Source organism: Syngnathus typhle, linkage group LG8 (assembly GCF_033458585.1).
Source record: "Syngnathus typhle isolate RoL2023-S1 ecotype Sweden linkage group LG8, RoL_Styp_1.0, whole genome shotgun sequence".
Lineage (NCBI taxonomy): Eukaryota > Metazoa > Chordata > Actinopteri > Syngnathiformes > Syngnathidae > Syngnathus > Syngnathus typhle.
Window position 1 is genome coordinate 15717514 of NC_083745.1, and position 21602 is coordinate 15739115.

The 21602-nt window shown below is 47.1% G+C and overlaps 1 protein-coding gene across 8 annotated transcripts in view; it reads left to right on the forward strand.

Moving 5' to 3' along the window:
• Positions 1-20614, forward strand: part of LOC133158578 (echinoderm microtubule-associated protein-like 4) — a 52303-nt gene extending 31689 nt beyond the window's left edge. For 2 of the 8 annotated variants that reach the window (XM_061285857.1, XM_061285860.1), the window contains 21 exons: positions 4691-4855; positions 6862-6996; positions 9056-9081; positions 9217-9255; positions 9813-9936; positions 10098-10247; positions 10344-10413; positions 13703-13813; positions 13894-13989; positions 14073-14207; positions 14392-14524; positions 14725-14873; positions 14956-15081; positions 15476-15607; positions 15751-15818; positions 15895-15983; positions 16606-16703; positions 16850-16937; positions 17014-17112; positions 18329-18459; positions 18541-20614. In XM_061285857.1, coding sequence (XP_061141841.1) covers positions 4691-4855; positions 6862-6996; positions 9056-9081; positions 9217-9255; positions 9813-9936; positions 10098-10247; positions 10344-10413; positions 13703-13813; positions 13894-13989; positions 14073-14207; positions 14392-14524; positions 14725-14873; positions 14956-15081; positions 15476-15607; positions 15751-15818; positions 15895-15983; positions 16606-16703; positions 16850-16937; positions 17014-17112; positions 18329-18459; positions 18541-18906 — 2530 coding nt within the window. In that variant the 3' untranslated portion in view covers positions 18907-20614. The other 6 variants (XM_061285859.1, XM_061285861.1, XM_061285858.1 and 3 more) reach the window with 5 other exon arrangements.
• Positions 20615-21602: the final 988 nt, after the last annotated feature.

The following is a 21602-nucleotide window of genomic DNA, read 5'->3' on the forward strand; positions in this document are numbered from 1 at the left end:
TGCCGATGGCTGATCTGGATCACCGCAGGAATCTTTCACAGGGGCACACACTTAGATTGGTGCGTGCGTGCGTGCGTGCGTGCGTGCGTGGTGTGGTGTGGTGTGGTGTGGTGTGGTGTGGTGTGGTGTGGTGTGGTGTGTGTGTGGTGTGTGTGTGGCGTGTGTGTGGCGTGTGTGTGGTGTGCGTGCGTGCGTGTGTTTTAAAAGAAGAGTCCCTAGGGCAGGGGTCACCAACCTTTCTTAAACCAAGAGCTACTTCCTGGGTACTGATTAAGGCAAAGGGCTAGCAGTTTGACACAGACTTCTGAAATAGCCAATTTGCTCAATTTGGCTTTCACTGTGTTATTATTGTCATTTCCAGTTCACAAGTAAGTGTGATTTTAACAAGAATAGCAAAAATACAGTCAAACCTTGGTTTTTGACCACAATCCGTTCCAGAAGGCGGTTCGAGAAGCGAATCGGTCGAATTCCGAATCTATTTTTCCCATTACAAATAATGGCATTTTTTAAAACCCGTTTCAAGACAAAAAAAACCCGCCTTTTTTAAGCATTTTTTCATTTGCGCATATTTGTCCGATCGCGCAACTGCAGCACACCGCCGAACGCGCAACAGTAGTGTGTCGCCGACTGCGGAACTGTACCGCGCTGGTCGCATTATTGTGACAGAGCCGTCGCTAAGATTTAGAAAATATTTTTAAAGTCCTGATGTCCTTTCCAAAATTGAAGTGGACCTCAGTGCGCAGGGAGCTTAATTTTGTCCAATCACGGAACCGCAGGGCGCCAGGCGCTCACTGTCGCATTGCTTTAAAAGCGTCTTTGTCTTTTAGGATGGTACTGCTCCCACTTGCTTTCTTTGGAGGCATGATTAGAAAATACAATAACAACGGAGTCAGTCGGCATCCGGGCCGCGCGGTCGGGTTTTCTTGGGTCCTCCCAGCTCATCTCGCGAGGTTCGACCTCCGAATTTTGTTCGACAACCGAAGCAAAAAATCTCGAATTTTTTGTTAGAATTCCGATTTTTTTGAGAACCAGGACGTTCGAAAACTGAGGTTTGACTGTAAAATAAATAGATGCAGCTCACTGACAAGTGCCGCTATTTGAGCTAATTTTAGAACAGTCCTGCGGGCGACTCATGCGGTCCTCACGGGCGACGTGGTGCCCGCGGGCAACGTGTTGGTGACCCCTGCCCTAGGGGGTCGAATGAGCTGGCTGACTAAGGTGACCAGACGTCCTCTTATTTGCGGATATGTCCTACTTTTAAGCCCTAACATAATGTCCGGGGGGATTTCAAAATCGTCCAGGATTTTGTTGGACTGCCTCAAACATAATACATGTACAGTAACATTGTCAATCGTCAACTACGTTCCATTCCACTCAATTCCAGGTTTATCTGTATCGTTCGCAAATAAGTCACTTTGCTGAATATAGTATGTGTGTATGTAGGGTGGGCTAGCGAGTCGACACGAGTGTTTACAAGTAATGCCGAAATGAATATGCACGTTCACGGAGGAGTTGAATAAAAAATTCCAGTGCTTTCGCCAGGGTCGTGTTTCTTATTAAGCTGAGTGCTTGACATGTAAGGCAGGCACTTGCGTGTCTGTGGCAAATAAAAGTCCAACGACCTGTAGGCATACACACTACATTCAACCAAACGCACAAAGGCAGCGAGGGGCAGGGGTTCATCATCCAAAGTCACAGATTTCTTTGTGACCAAGTCCGAGAGTGTAGCCGTCACTGCTGCAGAAGGTAGCTATGTTCTTTATACAGTTAAGCGCCATGAAAGCACACCTGGCTTGTTAAGGAAGATTTTTCTTTTCCTAAATGCTGCACCGATGGCCGTATTTCTTTTGTCTTATCTTTTTATTTAGTGTACCACTATAAAACTAAAAAATGTCAGTGTACATATGTTTTTATTAGTGTAAATATGTTTTTGTTATTGTACATATGTTGTTTTGTGTTATTCAGGCCAATAAATACCATTGCTATGCAGACACCATGTCATTTGTGTCATAACATACACCGATACTCCGAAGTCCCTCCCCTCCAAAAAAAAAGGTGTCCTCCTTTTCAAAAACCCAAATCTGGTCACCCTATTTTTAGTTGGTTGCACGCATTTTCTGGCAATTTGTTGTTTATTTACTGCTGACTTGTCAAGTCATCAATGGCAGTAAGGGTTCTTCACTGAATTACTCCCTGAGCGCCCCCCCAGAATTTTTCTTTTTAATAGAACAGTATTCCACCAAAATATTTTAAAAGAGCAATTGTAATTGCATTTGCTATTGAACTTGATATACCATAATATAACTCTTATACAAAACATCCCTCCATTAATTGTAAATTTAAATAAACATGCTAGATGTCATAAATGTAAATATCGTAATAATGTAGATTGATTGATTGATAGAACTTTATTCATCCCAGAGCGGGGAAATTCACTTGTCACAGCAGTGCGCCTGAGTGCAAGAATAATATGAGTGCAAGAATAAAACAAGTGCCAAAATTTCAAAAAAGGGTAAACAACAGACAAGGACAAATACAAGTGCCGTTAGTAGAGACGAAACACATTAATTTTATCAGGTGCCACGCATGTTGTAAAGTCTGACAGCAGAGGGAATGAAGGACCTGCGGAACTGTTCCTTCCTACACCGAGGGTACAAAGGTCTGCCGCTAAAGCAGCTGCTCAGGGACCGCATTATCTCATGGAGGGGGTGAGAAGTGTTGTCCATGATGGATTTAAGCTTAGTCAACGTCCTTCTCTCACCCACATCCTCAATGGCCCAGGACAGAGCTCGCTCTTCTAACCATCTTATTCAGTCTCCCCCTGTCCTGGTCAGTACTGCCCCCACCCCAGCAGACCACAGCGTAGAGGATGGCTGAGGCCACCACGGAGTCATAGAAGGTCCGGAGGAGAGCCCTGCACACACACCAAAGGACCTCAGTCTCCTCAGCAAGTGGAGGCGACTCTGGCCCTTTTTGTACAGGGCGTGGGTGTGATCAGTCCAGTCCAGTTTGTTGTTAAGGCAAACACCCAGGAATTTGTAGTTCTCCACTACCTCAATGTCCGATCCCTGGATGTTCACCGGAGTGAAGATGGGTGCTGTCCTCCCGAAGCTCACAATCATCTCCTTCGTCTTGCTGGTGTTCAGCTGAAGCTGGTTGAGCTCACACCAGCTGACAAAGGAAGAATTTAATAAATAATAATATTAATGTAATAAATGTCATAAATGACATTAATCTGTCTTTCAAGGAAGAAGGAACGATTAGCTCCTTGGTAACTGCCCCAAATTCTATGCTTGGCATACTTTCAGTTATGACACAAAAAAAGCTGTCACGAAATATAGTTGCATGAGCAAATGGCAAATGTTTGTCTATGAATCTACCTTCAGATATGCAGGGATGAGAATTTTCCGCGGATTTCCGTGTTTTTTTCCGTCGAAAGTATTTTCGTGAATCGTGTAAATCCGTTGAGAAAATTATTTTTTTTATATATGGGGGGGAGCGGCCGGCTAGCTGGCCAATCAACTTTGGCCTCGGCAACTCTCGCGGGCATTCCCCCGCCCGCCGCGACAGCGTATAACCCCCCCTTCTTGTCCGTGCTTCTTCACATTTGCCATTCTCATCCCTGGATATGAACATTCCGCTAGCTAACAAACGTAAAAGGTAGGCTATATCAGAAATTATTATTAGCCCTTAATTAGCCCAGTGTTGGGAACTCACTACTTGTTCAAAAAAGTATCTGAGTTATTAATTGTATTACTGAATAAAAGTAATTTGTTACCGGGGAAAGTGTTACAGTTAAAAAAACACATAACAAAACACATGCACGTTTTTGCCTTTAACTTTAATGACTTTGAAATACATGTTGATATCGCCACCTTGAAAATGCTACCTTTTCAGCAGTCCTGTGTCTGCCTCTTCTGTTTGTGGTGTGACTACTGATGAAAGTGCGTTAGTCACCACACGTGAAAAACACTGGCTCTGATTGACTACAACAACGCTGCCCTAGCCAATCGCTCACTGACCTGTTACGTTAACCTGGAAACTCCTCACTTGTCTCAAGCTCATCCACAGCCTGCAGCTGAAGGGGGTGTGAAATTGCCACCTACCCACACAGTGATAACACACAGGGTGATAAAAACGCTTTGCAGCGCATTATTCTAAAAAAAATTGGGGGGGCTCCTACCGCTCTCCACGTGACATAAAAAAATACCGCCTTGGGTGGCCGCCCATGTTGTCCAGGCCAAAAACCGATGGATAATCCATTTTCAAAAGATAAGTTTGTGACAACTCTAAGGAAGGCGTCACAACGACGGCTCCTTTCACCACTCAAAATACGCAAAGTCAGGAACTGTGTTTGTTTTATCTGCGCAGTAGGTTTTCTTTATTGTGAGCAGTTAAATGTGGTAAAGAGAAGAAAAGTATTGACTCTGGAATTGAGTCAGCGTTTGAGGATCTGCGCTGACCCTACGAACCACTCCTAGCGGCCATTATTCACAAATGACTTGATGACCAGGGTCTCGTTTGCAATTGTACTCAGCTGCTGTGTGTTTGTGCCAATTCAATATGGATGATTGCAAATCCACTCGAAGCAACAAAGAGGGCTGAGTGTTGAAGGTAGACGCACGTGCAAATCCGCCAAACGCACCCAGGCCACGTTGAAGCAGCAGCCGTGTGCCGTGTATGTTCGCAGCGTAGCAGCTGATCCCAAAAAGGAGACGTCGGGCGTAGGGCAAAGAGGTCCGAGGGAGGAGGTCCATGAACGGGAGGAAGCCCCCGCCCCAACGCCCCCTCACCATCAGCAAAGTCCACAGAGAAGCCAGCTGGACAGCAGTAAAAACCAGGCGCCCCCCAAGAGGTGTCCCCTTTTCTCTGACCTCATTTCCTGCTCTGGCCTGATGAAGACTAACCTTTCCAACTACAAAATCACACAACCCCATCCTCCTTTTCCCAGTGGGTGCTCCTTTTAGCGGCGCTTTGTTGGAGTGTAACCCCGGCGTGCTTTCACCGCTCTCGCTCTCTGTCTCTCACCCTCGCACTCTCGCTCTGTCTGTCGGTCTTACTCTGTCTCTCATACTCGCTCTTCCACTGAGCGTGTTTGTGAGGGAGAGTTAAAGTGAAAACTTTGACTCTCTCTCCCACACACGCTCACACCGATACACACACAAGTGGGGGATGTCGTCCAGCGCTCATTGCCACCACAGCTCAACAAATTTCTCTCTCCAACCCACCATCTCTCCCTCTTTTGTGTGCGTGCAGGTACCAAGTTACACTTGTTGGCCGTGCTGGAAATCATTCTCTCGTTCCCTGATGTTTCTAACCATTTGTAAACACAGTAAGCCGTTTGTTGCTTATAAGTAGGCCCGACTGATGAATTGTTCTGCCCGTTATAGCTTTTCAAAATCTTCAACATTGGCTCAAATTTGGATGATTTTTCTGTGACTTGCTCAAAACAGAATGTTGTGTGCAGAATGGTATACGGCCACCGTTTGTCCAGTAAGTGGAGCTGTGAATACCGAAGAGCAAAGTACAGTGGAGCCTCGGTTTTCGAACGTCCCGGTTCTTGAACAAATCGGTATTCGAACAAAAAATTCGAGATTTTTTTGCTAAACCACAAAATTCGGTTGAAATTCGGTTGTCGAACCTCGCGAGATGAGCCGAGAGGACCCGCATGCCAACTGACTCCGTTCGTTATTACGTTCTCGTTACTCTGAGGATTGCATCAACTCTAATCATGCCTCCAAAGGAAGCAAGTGGGAGCAGTAAAGCCATCCTAAAACACAAAGACGCTCCTAACGCAATGCGACACTGAGCGCTCGACGCTCTGCGGTTGTGCGATCGGACCAAATTAAGCTCCCTGCACTGAGGTCCACTTAAAGTCCATTAGGACTTTAAAAAGATTTTCTAAATTTTAGCGAACGCTCTGTCACAATAATGCGCCCAGCGCGATGCAGTTGCACGATCGGACAAAATTAAGCTCCCTGCGCACTGATGTCCACTTAAATTTTGGAAAGTACAGCAGGACTTCTAAAATATTTTCTAAACTTCAGCGACGCCTCTGTCACAATAATGTGAACAGCGCGGTGCAGTTGCGCGGTCGGCAACGCGCTACGGTTGCGCGTTTGGCGGTGCGCTGCAGTTGCGCGATTTGACAAAAATGCGCAAATGGAAAAATGCTTAAAGGCGTTTTGTTTTTTTTTGCTTGGAACGGATCAATTTTTTTCCGTTATTTGTAATGGGAAAATATGATTCGTAATTCGAACTATTCACTTCTCGAACAGCCCTCTGGAACGGATTGTGCTCGAAAACCGAGACTCCACTGTATTGTGAAACAGTCAAACGTTATAACTTTAATTCATATATTTGTTGGAAGCGACTACCAAAAGAAGTTAATATATTTATTTTATTAAGTATTCTTAGAAATCATCGGCCAATTCATTGGTAAGAGTATGTTTTTCTTTTCTTTGAAATCGGTTTACCAACACCTCAATACCTTATTTGGACGCTGGAACAGATTCAAGGCTTTTCCATTAATTTTATTGTGAAAAGGTCATTTGAGATAATAGCTAGATAATAAATGAATTAAATCCATGTCACAATATATAGGGTTTTGCACCAAGTGGAGTTGACTCATTGATCTACAGATGTTGGTTTAGCGGCTGATGTATGGTTTAACCAGATGTTGGTTCAGCGGTTGATGGACGGTTCAGCTCTGACTTATCTGGTAGCCAGGGAATGATTCCCACCACGGTGCAGCGTCGGTCTATCCAGGTCCTTTTTCCTGATGCTAACTCACCTCCAGTAGGGCCTGTCGCCTCTCCTCTTCTTCATCACTGGTACTCAGTGCATGTCTGTGTGTATCAGGGGTCAGAGGCGCTCTGCAGGCGTGGAGCGATCTCAGAGTAGCACCTGGGTCACGTCTGACGACCACCGAAGCAAGTTGGTGAAAGCAGTGTCCACCTCCAAACTACTCGCCAAAGTGGCGAAGAATGCTAACAGGTACGCGAATTCTTTTCCCCTTTTGGTTTTGCTCTACCTATTTCTCTCCATTGCAAAGAATGTTTTTTTTGGGGCAGCCATTTGCCATTTGTCAAGCACCCGCCGCAGACATACAGTGAATATGACTGGACTGTCAATAGGGTAAGCCATCGTATGTTGCCAACGCTGCAACAGACAATCGTTTTTCTTTTGTTTTTTTGGGGGGGGCCGAAAACTCCAGTTGTGTCTCTCTCTATTCTAGTTTCGCCGTATCGAGTACCGTATTGGCCCGAATATAAGACAACATCCTCTTTTTCAAGATTCAAGTTCGAAAAAAGACTTTTTGAACACCAAATTAAATTTTTGAAACAAATGATTATAGCAATATATTGCAGAGAAAAAGCATGTTATTTTGCCTCATTCAAATCATGCAGAAACTGTCTATCACATCTTAATATCTGAACATTTAGATATGTAAACTAAAGTGCAATCACATTTGTAAATGAATGGCTTCCATTTTCTGTCATCCATCAATCGCGATAGGCTGAGGTAACTCATGCGAGACTTAAGGCACGGTGACGTAACTGTCCAACATTTTAACGTCAACAGAGCAACCTTTCTAACAGTTTCTCCATTTTCTGTTGTGTCTTCTCTTATTTTCTTCTTTTGTCTTGCGCGGTTCAAGTTCCATTAACAGTGGAGAAAATAAACAAAGTAGAAGAATAAGGATAAGGACATGTCCACATAAGCACAAACCGCGATTTTTTTTTTAAGTTCGGCATTCGCTTTAAAGATATCTGGCGCCATCTGGCGTTGTAAATGGGTATAATGTGTAGACCCCGAATGCAAGACGACCCCCACTTTTTCAGTCTTATTCCACACCGTCTTATATTCGGGCCAATATGGTAATAAGAACAAATTTCATTTTTTGCATTGGCCATTCAGAGTAGATGATCCCAGCGTCGCCAGTGACAGAGGTGAGTGAGGTTTACAGTTCACAGCCAATATTGTCCCGATGGCGTTAACTTTCATTGCATTCATTGCATAGTTCAGTGTTTCCCAACCTTTTTTCATTCACGGCACACCTTTTCATTGGAAAAAATCTCGAGGCACACCACCAACAAAAATCTGTTAAGTGTTACACCAGCTTCTATATTAAAATCCGTTATATTACAACAAAAGACGTAAAGTTCTATTCCTATATATGTATGGAGAGTCGACTAATTGAATAAAAATAAATACTAAATATTCTTTAAATTGTATTTCTTTTGTAAATAAAAGTGACAGTTTTTGAAAAGGTTTTCGACAGCATAAGGAATAAACTACTGAAAGTGATTGTGATCAAAATCCAAAAGAATCATTATGACTTTGTTTACTGTTGTAGACTAGCTCTATAAATATTGCGACATTAAGAACAAAGTCACTTTTAAAGACGCTCTGCTGTTCTGACAGCGGCTGAGTGGCTATCACAGTCGAGGTGTCTCGACTTGACTGTATTTTATGTTGGTGAAAAATGAACAATCCAGGTTCTCCCATTGAACTAACTGCTCTGATTTCCATCGGACCGAAAACGCACCACAGCCGTCATAGTGTCACTGTTAGTAAAAGCACACAGCAACACACACATAAACTGAGTATGTGCCGATGCCACAACATGAAATCTTAAGATTCTCCGATTTGCCCTGCATGCACAATTAGCAAGTGGCTGACCAGGCCTTGTGCTAACTGACTAGTGGTTTGGCGATCCTGTTTACAATGCGCTCCGTAATTAATGTTGGACAATTTCCCACGGCACAGCTGAACATCTCTCACGGCACACCAGTGTATTATGGGCAAATATTTAACTCAGTGATGGAGCTTCAAAGAGAACATTTTAAATTGTATTCTTGGCGATGAATCGTGCATGTCGTGCTCCTCCCCGATGTGTATTCACGGTAGGATAGACTAGTGAGTGGAAACGTAAGATGGCTGCCGGTGGTTTCAATTCTTCCACAGCAAGCGAGCGGAATTGTTGTATGCGCGTGCATACACTCATGCGCAAACATGCACACACTGATGCTGTTGTTTGGTTGGTTTGCAGGCACAAAGAGCTGGTGATGAGTCAAGGTAATGATTTTGTCTAGAGAGAGCCCATAGAATTCCGTCATTGTCGTCATCATTATGTAACATTTTCCTCGACAATTTTGTTTGAGAGGCGGCAGCTTGTTGTTTTTGTTCAGTGATGATGTCGTTGTCTCAAAGCAGCCAAAATGTCAACCCGGGAGAAAAACAGTCAAGCGGGTAAGTGCTGAACAGTCACAGGGCAAGCTAGCCGGCGAACCAACCAGCTAACTCTTTAGCATGCTAACCCTATTTGAGGTGGGACAATGGTGTTTCTCCTCTCTTCTTTCTCCACTTTCTTTCTGGCGTCTCTCTCAATTTCTATGGTCAGCATCTCTCCACTGCCTGCTCTCTGACATCACGCCTGTTTGCGCCGCCGTCATTTTGGCACAAGTGAGCGGACTTGGATGCGTGAGCTGGTTTGACAAGTGTATTTGTTGCAGCCTGGTCCTCACTTTGCTTTGCTTGGCCTTGGTTTGTATCCGTTTGTCCGCCAAATGTACCCACTAATTCAAATTCATCTGTTGATTGGTTCATTTTCAGATCTTTGTCTGAAATAATGTGCCCACATGTTGATATTTGACTTTCAGCTTTTGCTTTGGGTTCAAGTGTCTTTTGTGTGTGTGTGTGTGTGTGTGTGTGCGTGTGTGTGTGTGTGCGTGTGTGTGTGCGTGCGTGTGTGTGTGTGTGTGTGTGCGTGTGTGTGCGTGCGCGTGCGCGCGTTGGGTCTGGTGCAGAGGGAAACCACATCAAGATGTTCATGCGTGGACGCCCCATCACCATGTTTCTTCCCTCAAACGTGGAAAACTACGACGACATCCGCACGGAACTTCCTTCTGAGAAGCTCAAGCTGGAATGGGTGTATCCTTTGCTCACTCCAAGCGCTCGTTGCAACCCAGATTTCAGATCATGCGATCGCATTGAGACATCCCTACAAGTGTGTATGGGCTGCTTTAGGGTGAATTGGTTGTCAGGACCGTTGCTTCGGTGAGAGTGCGCTTCCTTGACCGCCGATGCCACAGCTACGGTTACCGAGGACGAGACTGCAGAGCCAATGTGTGCCTGCTTCCCACCGGGGAGATGGTGTACTTCATTGCCTCGGTGGTGGTCTTGTTCAACTACGATGAGCGAAGCCAGAGGCACTACCTGGGACACACGGACTGCGTCAAGTGGTGAGATGTCTGGCACTTTGTTCAAACGCTCGTGGCCACCTCTTCTCAACAATCCTCTCTCCCCCTCCCTCCTGTCCCTTTTTCCCGGCCTGCTAGTCTCACCGTTCATCCGGACAAGATTCGCATCGCCACGGGCCAAATTTCCGGTGTGGACAAAGATGGACGGGTAACTTCAGTCTACACTTTAGAAAACAAAAGACTGCCAACCGCATCGTCTTGTCTGAATGTCCCACTACAATTGACAGAGGAGGTCCACATCACAATGATGCTCTCGTATTTAAAAAAAGAAAGGCAGACAAAATGTGCAGATTTCCTTTTGATTGAAAACTTCCCAAGTTGATTGCATAGTGGCTAAAGTCACATTTGAATTTTGCAGAAAACTAGACAAAGTAAATTGGTCTTATTGACTCAGTAAGTAACAGTAAGTTACTGTATTTTCACGACCAAAATGGCGCACATAAACACCTTTAATTTTCTCAAAAAACAAAGGTGCGCCTTTTAAGGTGTGCCTTTTGTGTGGACCAGATTCAAAAATCTGTAAGGAAGTTTTGTGTGGCTTCCGTAATACTTATATAGGCGTTGACGTAGATCGGGACAAAAAAAAACAATCAGACGTACAAACACGTAGAGTACGTACCTTTCCCGCCATTGTTTTGTGTGGCTTCTCCCACGTGGATTGGGACAAAAAAAACAATCAGAGGACTGGTCGTGTCACCTTGAGGAGTACGTACCTTCGCCGTTGTTTTGTGTGCCGGAAGTCACACTGAGACTTAATATACAGGCACCCGATGAACCAATCAGAGGACACTACGTTTTACGTAGTTCAGGGCGGTAGACCAATCAGAGGACTGGACGTGACACGTAGAGGAATACGTACCTCCGCCACCATTGGTAAATAATACTATCGTCCGTGCAAAGTACGTACTTCCGTCGCCATTGATAAACTCTACCGTTTGTGCAAGTATGTAAAGTTGTTTTGTGTGGTTTCCGCCACAGAGACATAATAAACAGGCGTAATATGTAGACCTGATGAACCAATCAGAGGAAATTACGTTTTACGTAGATCGGTGCGGTAAATCAATCAGAGGACTTCACGTAACACGTAGAGTACGTAGATCTGCCGCCATTGGTAAACGAATACAATCGTTTGTGCAAAGAAAACAGCATTAGGACCTTCTAAAATGGCTTAGACAAAGCTTACGAGGCACAATTCAAGCTTCCTGGAAAGCCGGGATCATTGCCGAAGAGCAATGCGACAACGACGAGACAATGTCGAGGGAAATTGGCATGTCAGATGGCAAACTTGCTCAACTGTTTAATTTGGATACAGAAGATGAGTACTTGGACAGATTTACATATGAATATCAATCAACAATAATGTGAGTACAGTAGAGTACATCGTTAAACAGTAGAATAAAGTACAACCGAACTCACTTTCTTGCTCCCGTGACGATTTTTTTGTTTACCGTAAATCATGGCATGCATGCGCCCTATGATGCGGTGCGCCCTGTGTGTGTGTTAAATCTAGTAATGGCACACATAACTGAGACTGCGCCTTTTAGTATGGTGCACCTTTTGGTCGTGAAAATACGGTACATAAAATGGAGTCACCTGAAATTATTTTTTTAAACGTAATTTTTTTAGACAGCATCAATGTGATTGTGTCCTTTAGTATTATTTTAACTTGAGAACATGCAAAACACAAAAAGGATGAAACTTTGTTCTGGTTGCAGGGATGAGAATCTTCCGCGGATCCGCGGATTTCTGTGTTTTTTACTGTCGGGAGTATCATTTTCGTGAATCGTGTAGATCCGTTGAGAAAATTGTTTTATATGGGGGGAGGGCGGCTGGCATCAGTATTGCGACAACAGCCGCCTTATTTTCGGCAGAATTTTGGCGCTGCTCTCGTCACATTATTTGCCTACTCATTTGCCTAATTAGCAAAAGTTTTAGCCAGCATGGCGAAAGTTTTAGAGAAAAAAGACGAGGATCGTGCCAGGGAAATAGACAAGTCGAACGGGATCAGGAACTGCTTCAGATGGGCATGGCTCGAGAGCAGCGTCATCTTACAATTCGGAACACAAAGACGCTCTTAAAGCAATGCGACAATGAGCGCTCGGCGCGCTGTGGTTGCGCGATCGGACTAAATTAAGCTCCCTGCGCACTTAGGTCCACTTAAATTTTGGAAAGTACAATAGGACTTTAAAAATATTTTCTAAATTTCAGCGGCGGCTCTGTCACAATAATGCGATCAGAGCGGTGCAGTTGCGCGGTCGGCTACGCGCTACGTTTGCGCGGTCGGCGGTGCGCTGCAGTTGCGCGATCAGACAAAAATGCGCAAATGAAAAAATGCTTAAAAAAGTCTTGGAACGGATTAAAACAATTTCCATTATTTGTAATGGGAAATATAGATTCGGAATTTGACCAATTAACTTTTCGAACCGCCCTCTGGAACGGATTGTGGTCGAAAACCGAGGCTTGACTGTATTATATTCACCTTGGTAGCCCACCAAGCAGGAATATTTTTTTAACTAAACTGTTGAAATTGAGTGATGAAATGAATGGTTTTGGGGTTGCTATACTGCCTAAATCCAGAAGTTTCCTGGGAGCTTTTCCCCCTGAGCCGCCTCCGGGGCGTTACCCTGGCCCCCTGCGGCCCCCAAAGGGGGCCTGTGGGCCTTACAGCCCCCAATAGGGGCCACAGGCCGCTGGCCCACTGCGGCCCCCATTGGGGGTCCTGCGGCCTCTGGCCCCCTGCGGCAAGTGGGGGGGCGGCAATGGGGGGCCTTTGCATGCGGCCCCCGAACCCCGGCTACTTTTCAGTGGTTATTTTCATTTGCCGTTCTCATCCCTGTGGTTGGTCTATGCCGTTAAATAGCAATTGGTTTCAAATGTCGGTCACAAGAACTGGGACAACACGTCATGTTCGTCTTGGATCGGACAGACGTCGCACCAAACTGTGTCAGAAATGAAGACGGTATTCGTGTTTCATTGGCTAAATTCCGGGCCGTTCTGATTAGTTTGAAAATGAATGAATTCCTCAGGCCCTCTTTAGGAAAAAGGATGTGTTGGTTCACCCAATGACTGGGTGGGTGGGGCATCTGGCAGAGGCCCACAAGCGGCATGTGGTCGATTCCCGGCCACATTAGAAATATCTCTCGATGCACCGGCAAACAAATATGACGTATGAAATCCTCTCCTCTCAATTTATTCCCAAATGTACTCGGTCGATATTCTTCTGCCCTACCCACGGCAACAAGTTCATTATGTACAGGGCCATCCACCACCGATTGGTAAACCAAGGGACACTATTTGGAGACGAGAAATAGTTTTGGGGGGCAATGAATTGAGGTTGGACACGTTTCTCTCAAGAGACACTCGTGCTCGGCAAGCTCAGCTGTCGCTTCTTGTTGCCGTTGTCGGGTTCTCATAAAACCATCGCCTTTGCTCCCCAGGCCGTGCAGCCGCACGTCCGCATTTGGGACAGCGTCAGTCTGTCCACGCTGCAGGTCGTCGGTTTGGGAACATTTGAGCGAGGCGTCGGCTCCTTGGTCTTCTCCAAAGCCGTGAGTGGCCGTCGCGTCACGTGGCTGCGTCACGAGCCGTGTGGCCCTCAACTCAGGCGTGTGCCCGTTTGTTGCCTCAGGACTCTGGTCAGCATCTGAGTGTGGTTGACGATTGCAACGACCACATGTTGACCGTTTGGGACTGGCAGAAGAAGTCCAAGGTGGCCGAGATAAAGGTGCGTGCAGCCGCCCGCCTGCCCGCCCAACCTGGATCTTTTACATGGCTGGTCATGTTGGCTCCTGCGTGTCTGCTTTGCAGACTACCACCGACGTGGTTTTGGTTGTGGATTTCCACCCATCGGACCCAAACACCATCATCACCTGTGGAAAGTCTCATATTTTCTTCTGGGCCTGGACCGGCACCTCGCTGGCTCGGAAACAGGGCATCTTTGGGGTAGGTTTGCACCCATTCATATGCCTGCACATGGATAATATTGGGGCTTGGATTTGGGTTTTTCTGAGTTTCAATGCATAACATTTATAGATCACCTAAGTGCATTCTACACACTAGCGCGCGTGTGTGTTTGTGTCTGTTTGTGCTTATGTGGGTGCGTGCGTGACGTGTTGTTGTTTCCCAGAAATACGAGAAGCCAAAGTTTATCCAGTGTCTTGCCTTCCTGAACAATGGAGACGTTCTGACAGGAGACTCTAGAGGCGTCCTTCTCGTGTGGAACAGGAGTGCCGCCGAGGCTTCTGTGAAAGGACCGCGAGGTGAGGACCAGATCCTGTACAAGAACACGTCATATGTCCTTAAGATCAAAATGCAATCTTGTAGAACAAGCAAATAACATTATTGGAAAGCAAGTTTGGCTTCTTCTCCACTTAATGTTCTTTCACCTGTCTAGCGGTTTTCCTCCTGTCAAGGCCCTCAAAGCGCATCACACTGACTTTGGTTCTCCTTTGCGGCGCAGCCTTTCAGATCAGCCGTCAAGTGAAAGGTCACGAGGGCAGCGTGTTCTGCCTGTGTCAGATGACGAGTGGTGCCCTGCTGAGCGGAGGAGGAAAAGACCGCAAGATCATCCTGTGGGACCACCAAGTCCAAGCCCAGGGCGACATTGAGGTCGAGCCTCTGCCGCCTCTGCCACCTGTACATCTGCCTTGTGCAAAATGTTTGACGCTTGTCGGCACACGTGTGTCTGAAGGTTCCTGACCAATACGGAAGTATCCGGGCTGTGTCTGAAGGCAAGGGGGACGAGTTTCTGGTGGGAACGTCGCGCAACTTTATACTCCGAGGAACCTTCCACGATGGCTTTACGATGGAAGTGCAGGTAAGGGCCAGCACTGGTTGTGTTGCCACCTTGCGGCTGTCGACATGTTTTTCTCTGCTTGCGTGAACTCTTTCTCCACCGGGGACCTTTCTGGTGGCCAGCAGGAATCCCAGTCGCCCACCAACGTGTTAGGACAGTCAACATTTGATCTCACGGGCACCTTTTATGCAGAAATGATTGCTCTACATGCACAGTGGGTTAAAATCATTTGCCCCACTCGTCTGGGAGTTGGCGTCCTGTTCATGTGTTGTCCGGCAGAAGCACAGAGTCTGTGTCTTTGACTTTTGGCTTGAATCGGTCTCTATATGTTGTTACATGAAATGGCACGCTAGGTAAGCAGTGCTTTTCCTTTTCTGGTTCTTAAATGGATAAATATAGACACGTTTGTGTTCAGGGTCACACGGACGAGTTGTGGGGCTTGGCGTCGCACCCGTCCAAAGATTTATTCCTGACGTGCGCCCAGGACCGTCTGGTGTGTCTGTGGAATTCCACCGACCACAAGCTGCAGTGGAGTCGCAGCGTGGAGGTGAGTTACGATGTCACCTTCTCCCGACAACGTCACTTGCAGCCTTATCTCACCTTCTTCAATGACGTCACTTGCAGCCCGATATCTTAGTTTTTCTTTCTGCCCTGTGGAGATGATTAACACCTGCTGTGTCCCACCCACAGGAACATGGCCACTGTGCAGACTTTCATCCCAGCGGCGGAGTGGTCGCCATAGGAACACATTCAGGAAAGTGAGTGTTGCATCAAGTGTGGCCGAGGCTGGATGACGTAGTGGGCGGAACTAATGCGAGAGCTTGTATGCGTCAGGTGGTTTGTGCTGGACGCTGAGACCACCGACCTGATCGCCATCCACACGGACGGCAACGAACAGCTGTCCGTCATGCGCTTCTCTGTAGGTGGGTGGAGTCAATTGCCGAGATGGTCCGTCCACGGGGCGGAGTCACAATCATTTCCTGCTGGCTTGACATCAAGGGTCACCAACTCCTTCGGTGTTTAAGATGTTTTCTTTGTCCAACAGGCCTGATTTAAATGTTCAAACATGATAATCATACTCATCATGGAGTTGATGACCCCTACTCTGCACGATGATGTTTTCTTGAGTTTCCAAAACTGGGTCGTTGAGGTCACGCGTTCCACAATGCGCTCTGCCAAATGTTAACACAGTGGCTTTGGCAGTATCAAAAACATGAATGAACATGAGTAAAGGCAAATGGCACACCTTGACAATGATTGACAAGCAATGTGCGACAGCAAGAGGCGTCAAAAGAAGTGAGCGGCACTTTGCAGACAATCACAGGAGCCCTGACTGTGGCAAAGTGCAACTCAAAAAGCATTGTCGCCTCCATATGTTCTATTCATGGACAGCAAGCAAGATTGCTCGAGCAAATTTTCAAATGTATGGCAGCTGGCCGGCCGCAGGTCAAGGTACATGTGGGAAGCACCACGCGCCGCTGTCATGCCCGATTGTGCCCATCACAAAACGCAAGATGGCTGTCAAGTCTGACTCGCTGTGTGCAGATGGTGCTCTGCTGGCAGTGGGATCTCACGACAACTTCATTTACATCTACAGCGTGGCCGAGCAAGGAAGAAAGTACAGCCGATACGGAAAGTGCTCCGTAAGTCCCGACTGTCCCAAAATGGCGCTCAATTGGCTGGGGAGCCGCAAATGAGCCGCTTGGCGACGCAGCCCCGAGCACCCTGAGGATCATTGTCATCTACCGTGATGCCCGTGTTTTGATCAAGTCTTGCTTCCTCCTTGCAGGGTCACTCCAGTTACATCACGCATTTGGATTGGTCGCCTGACAACAACTTCATCATGTCAAACTCCGGAGACTATGAGATTCTCTACTGTCAGTGTGCACGTGTTCCGCATCTGCTTCTAGGATGTGGCCATTTAGGCTTGCTCTTCTTTTTCTCTTGATTTAGGGGACGTGCCAAATGGCTGCAAATACATTCGAAATCGCTCCGAGTGCAAAGACATCGACTGGGCCACGTACACCTGTGTGCTGGGTTACCATGTCTTTGGTCAGTACGCTCACCTGCTTCGTGTGTGTGCGTGAGCGCAATACACTCCTTTGAGTTTGTAAAGAATGTGGCATGGCTTCGCTGCAGGCAAAAAGATGCAGCGCGCTCGCTCCAAAGCGTATTTCAGTGTGTACGTAGGAGTGAATGTGAAAAACGATGGCGTGAAGATGTCAGGAAAGTCATTCTGCTCGATCGGAAATATTCTAGTCGACAGGGATGAGGACAGAAAATGAAGATGGACCAGCCAGACGCCTCACAAAATCAAAACTATCGTGCTGATCCCTTTGACTTTAGGAGGAATTTTGGTGGCCTAGTTTTTGGACGTTAAGCAACTGTTGTTTTCGCTCCTTGTCAGACATGCAAGCAGCCTCTGCTCCAATGGCTTCTCCAGGCAGAATGAGCTTGCAGAACCATTTTGGCATCTTACTAGCCAGCAAGGCGCTGTGTCGCAGCCAAGAAGCTCTGAGCAGCCCAGAGGACCTTAGAAGTCAAACAGAGTCGCCCCCTTGCAGATGGACGGGCAAGAGTAGTACAAGAAGAGGGATCCTGGTGGTGGGGGTTCGAGCTTCTTCCGCAATCTTACAGAGAAGGTTCCACAGCTGTGTCTCCACCTTTCTGGCATACAGTCAATAGTTCAACTGAGAAAGCATCCTCCTGGGAATTACTATGAGGACAGCAACCATTCAAGAGAAAGAACCGGGAAAATAGAACAGTCTGAAAGAAAGGACAGATGTGACAAACGAGATTTAAGCTGGCGATTTCAACATTTTATGAGTGGCCGAGTCAAGTCTTTGTTTTTGTTTTAGCTTTTACGCTTTTGCTCACCAAAAGCACAAGATGACATTTTTCAACATCAAAGTAGTTTACTGCAACCCTGATGGTCCAGTGGTTAGGCCTGAGTTCGATTCACGGTCAGGGAATCATATGCAGCCATAGGGGGGGCACATGTCCATGTGCCGGTCCCAAGCAAGGAAGGGCATCCGGTGTAAAACTGTGCCAGAAACGTCTCATGCGAAAACTCTGGGAAAAAAAAAAGTAAGATTCGCTGTGGCGACCCCCTGAGGGGAAAAGCTGAAAGAGGCTACCGAAGTCGTTTGCTGCAAATTAGTATCTTTTGCCTCCTGCTAACATGGTGACATGGTAAAGGGAAGGGGTCTATGTTCTCCTCCTTTGTTTTATTGGGTAGCTGATCTCAGGGTTTGTGCACGTGCAACAGGCGTATGGCCGGAGGGCTCGGACGGGACGGACATCAACGCTGTGATCCGCTCGCATAACAGGAAGGTGCTGGCAGTGGCAGACGACTTCTGCAAAGTTCATCTCTTCACATACCCTTGTGCCACGCCCAAGGTGAGCTGAGCCACGTTCTCCACACCCACCCGTTCTTCTCACCTTGTCTGCATGTTCGTGTCTTTGTGCCTTGGACATCAGGCTCCCAGTCACAAGTACAGCGCTCACAGCAGTCACGTGACCAACGTTAGCTTCCTATTCGATGACAGTTACCTGATCTCCACGGGTGGCAAGGACACCAGCATCCTGCAGTGGCGATTGGTCGACAAGAGCAACCCGGCGGTGGGCGATGCCCTCCACCGCTTAGCCGCTGACGGGCCGAGAGGATCATTTCCGCCAAGCCCCCTTCCCTCTTCGGACTTAACCCCGCCTCCTTCAACGTCCATTCCGCCACCTTCCCCAAGTCCCAAAGACTTTTTGGCGCTTGGCAATGATGTGGCTGCGTTCAGTGATGACGCAGCCGCGCCCGGCGACGAGGACCCGCCGACCATTGCGCCTCCCTCGTAGGCTGCCAGGATGCCAAGGACGGCAAAAAATGACGTTCCTTTGTCATTTCAAAAATTGAGAACAAGTCATCAAGCTTGACCCGTCAATCAAACGTGGCCGATTCGAGCGCCACACCAGTCAACTGTGCCTGCATCACATTTTTTGTGGTTCCGGGTTCAAAAAGTTCTCCAGCAGCCTTCCTGTGCGGTGTTTGCATGTAGTTAGCTTGTTAGCCTTCTTGTACTCAAGTGGCCTTTCCCGCCCACATTCCAAAAACCTTTCAGCCTGTCAGGCCTGGAACACAAAAATATTCTTCCTTCAAAGATTGAGACGGAGCCCTCGCGTCCAGATAGGAAATCAGCCGTTTAGCGCGTGAGGCGATGCAGTACGTTGCGTGAACTGAGCACGTCACCACAAACACTGCACACATTTGGATTCTGTCTCCGCAGCCGTCTGTATTGATGTGGTCTCACAAAAAACAAGAAGCTCACATATGTGCCAATGTTAGCCGAGTGTGTCCAAAAGGAGCACATGCGTGTGGTGGAGCGTTCCATGATGGCAAAGTCGTTGAGAAGAGACTTGCTGTGAAAAACACTTCCTGCTGTCCAGGGAACTCGCTTTTAGACAACCCCCCCACCCCCCACCCCCCCACCCCACTTATCGGGTAGGATGCATTTTCTTGTAGTTGGGGACACTTCCTTGTTGGTCATTCAGGGTGCTTCTTTGATTACCGTTTCTTTCCATGTATAATGCGCCCCCATGTATAATACGCACCCTAAAAATGGCATGTTGATGCTGGAAAAAAGCCTGTGCCCATTTATAATATGCACCCAAATTTTGACTCCTACTTAAGTCCGTAAACGTAAAATTATTTCAGAAAAAAGATCATCAACAACCGGATCTTATTCTGCCGGTCAGTATCACTCCGCATGCGCTAGCAAACTCAATAGCGAAGAAATGTTTTGGATTTGTGAGGGTACATTGTGACAGCAAACGAGCAGGTGATCGAGGAAGCGTCTGATACGAGAGCATTGTGTTCGTATGGAGCGTGTTTGAAGTGAACAGCAGAGAAGAAAGCGCATCTGTAATGGCGGTCTCCGTATGATATCCGGATTAAAAAAAAAAAAGAATTGTACCCATGTATAATGCGCACCCCAGATTTTAGGACAATGAATTAGTTAAATTTTGCGCATTATACATGGAAAAAACGGTAGTTTCCTTCCACTCGCATCACACACTTAAGAGTCAATTGACTCGAGTCATTCTTCCTGATTGCAAGTTGCTGGCATGACCCCTTTCAGACCCGTTTTTCAGAACAAATGCACTCTGACAGAATGGTCTTCCAAGAACAATCTAATGTGACAGACCACAATAGTACCTTGTATGAGTTTGATGGCGGCGTATTAACGTGGCTGCTTGCAACATGCTGCAACAAACAACAGGGGAAACTCCTCGTCCTTTGAGAGAAAAAAGGGTTAGGGTCCAAACACTGGCCCTGTATTTTCGCCATATGAATTTAGTTAAGTAGGTCTTTTTTGCATGCTTTTTTTTCTCTCTCCAGCAAAGAATCTAACTGAATGTATAATGTGACATTTTCTGGGCTTTGTCTTGTAAACAAACAAAAAAAGTGGTAAAAGGATCAATGATAATTGATCAATTGAAGTGGATAAAACTAAAAATTGTGACTATTAAATTGTTTTTTCATATTTAAAAAAAACAACAACACACACACATTTGTTGGTTTCATTGTAATTGTGTATGAAATGTGTACTTGGGCCAGTGTCAGTCAACCTGGTTGGAGCCACTGAGTAACGTACAATGCTGATGGTCTGCACATCTTCAACAAAGATGGGCTGTCATGACACTGTGTGATAGTTTTCCCCACTCTAGCTTTAATGCAAGAACCACACGTGACACAGTTTGCCCATTCTACGCTTGCAAGCGGAACAAGCAGTCATCACCCTGTATAATGCAGAGGTGCTTAAAAGCAGTCTTGTAACAAACAGGGCAGGACAGCCAACCGCAGAGTGACACAGACTTTATTAATTGTCAGGAAAGGGGAAGTGGAGTGCTGGATCTCGAGCAGGAGCGGTTGGATGCTTGTCCTGTGGCGTGGCTGGTGATCAGGCGCAACGTGGAGGCATGCGCGTGGGCGAAGAGAGCAGCAACGCAAGCGCCTAGCAGAGCGAGTGTGGCAGTGAGCGTGTGACAGGCGGGGTACCGGATGAGTAGCGGACCGGTGTGAGCGTGACCGAACCCCCGCCTCAAGGGGTGGCTCTTGATGTCCACAAGGCTGGTAGGTCCCGGCGACGGGGGGGGAGAGAGGGAACCGGAGCTGGGAGTGGCGACGCCGCGGCTTCTGAAATGGGACACTGAGAGGCAGACGGTGATGGGGGCTCTTGTGGACGGGCTGTACCCGCGAGATGTGGAACGTGGGGTGGACCCGCATTGATCGTGGGAGGCGAAGTCGAACAGCAGCAGGGCCTATTACATTTCCGATGGGGAAAGTTCCCACAAAGCGGGGCGCCAGTTTGCGGGACTCCACCCAGAGCGGCAGGTTGCGCGAAGAAAGCCAGACCTGTTGTCCGACCCGATACGTCGGGGTCGGAGTACGGTGCTTGATCGCCTGGTGGGTGTAGCTGGCGACAGCTCAGAGGAGAGAGGACCGGGCCCTCGCCCAAGTTCGGTGGCAGCGGCGAATGCACCACGGCGCCGAT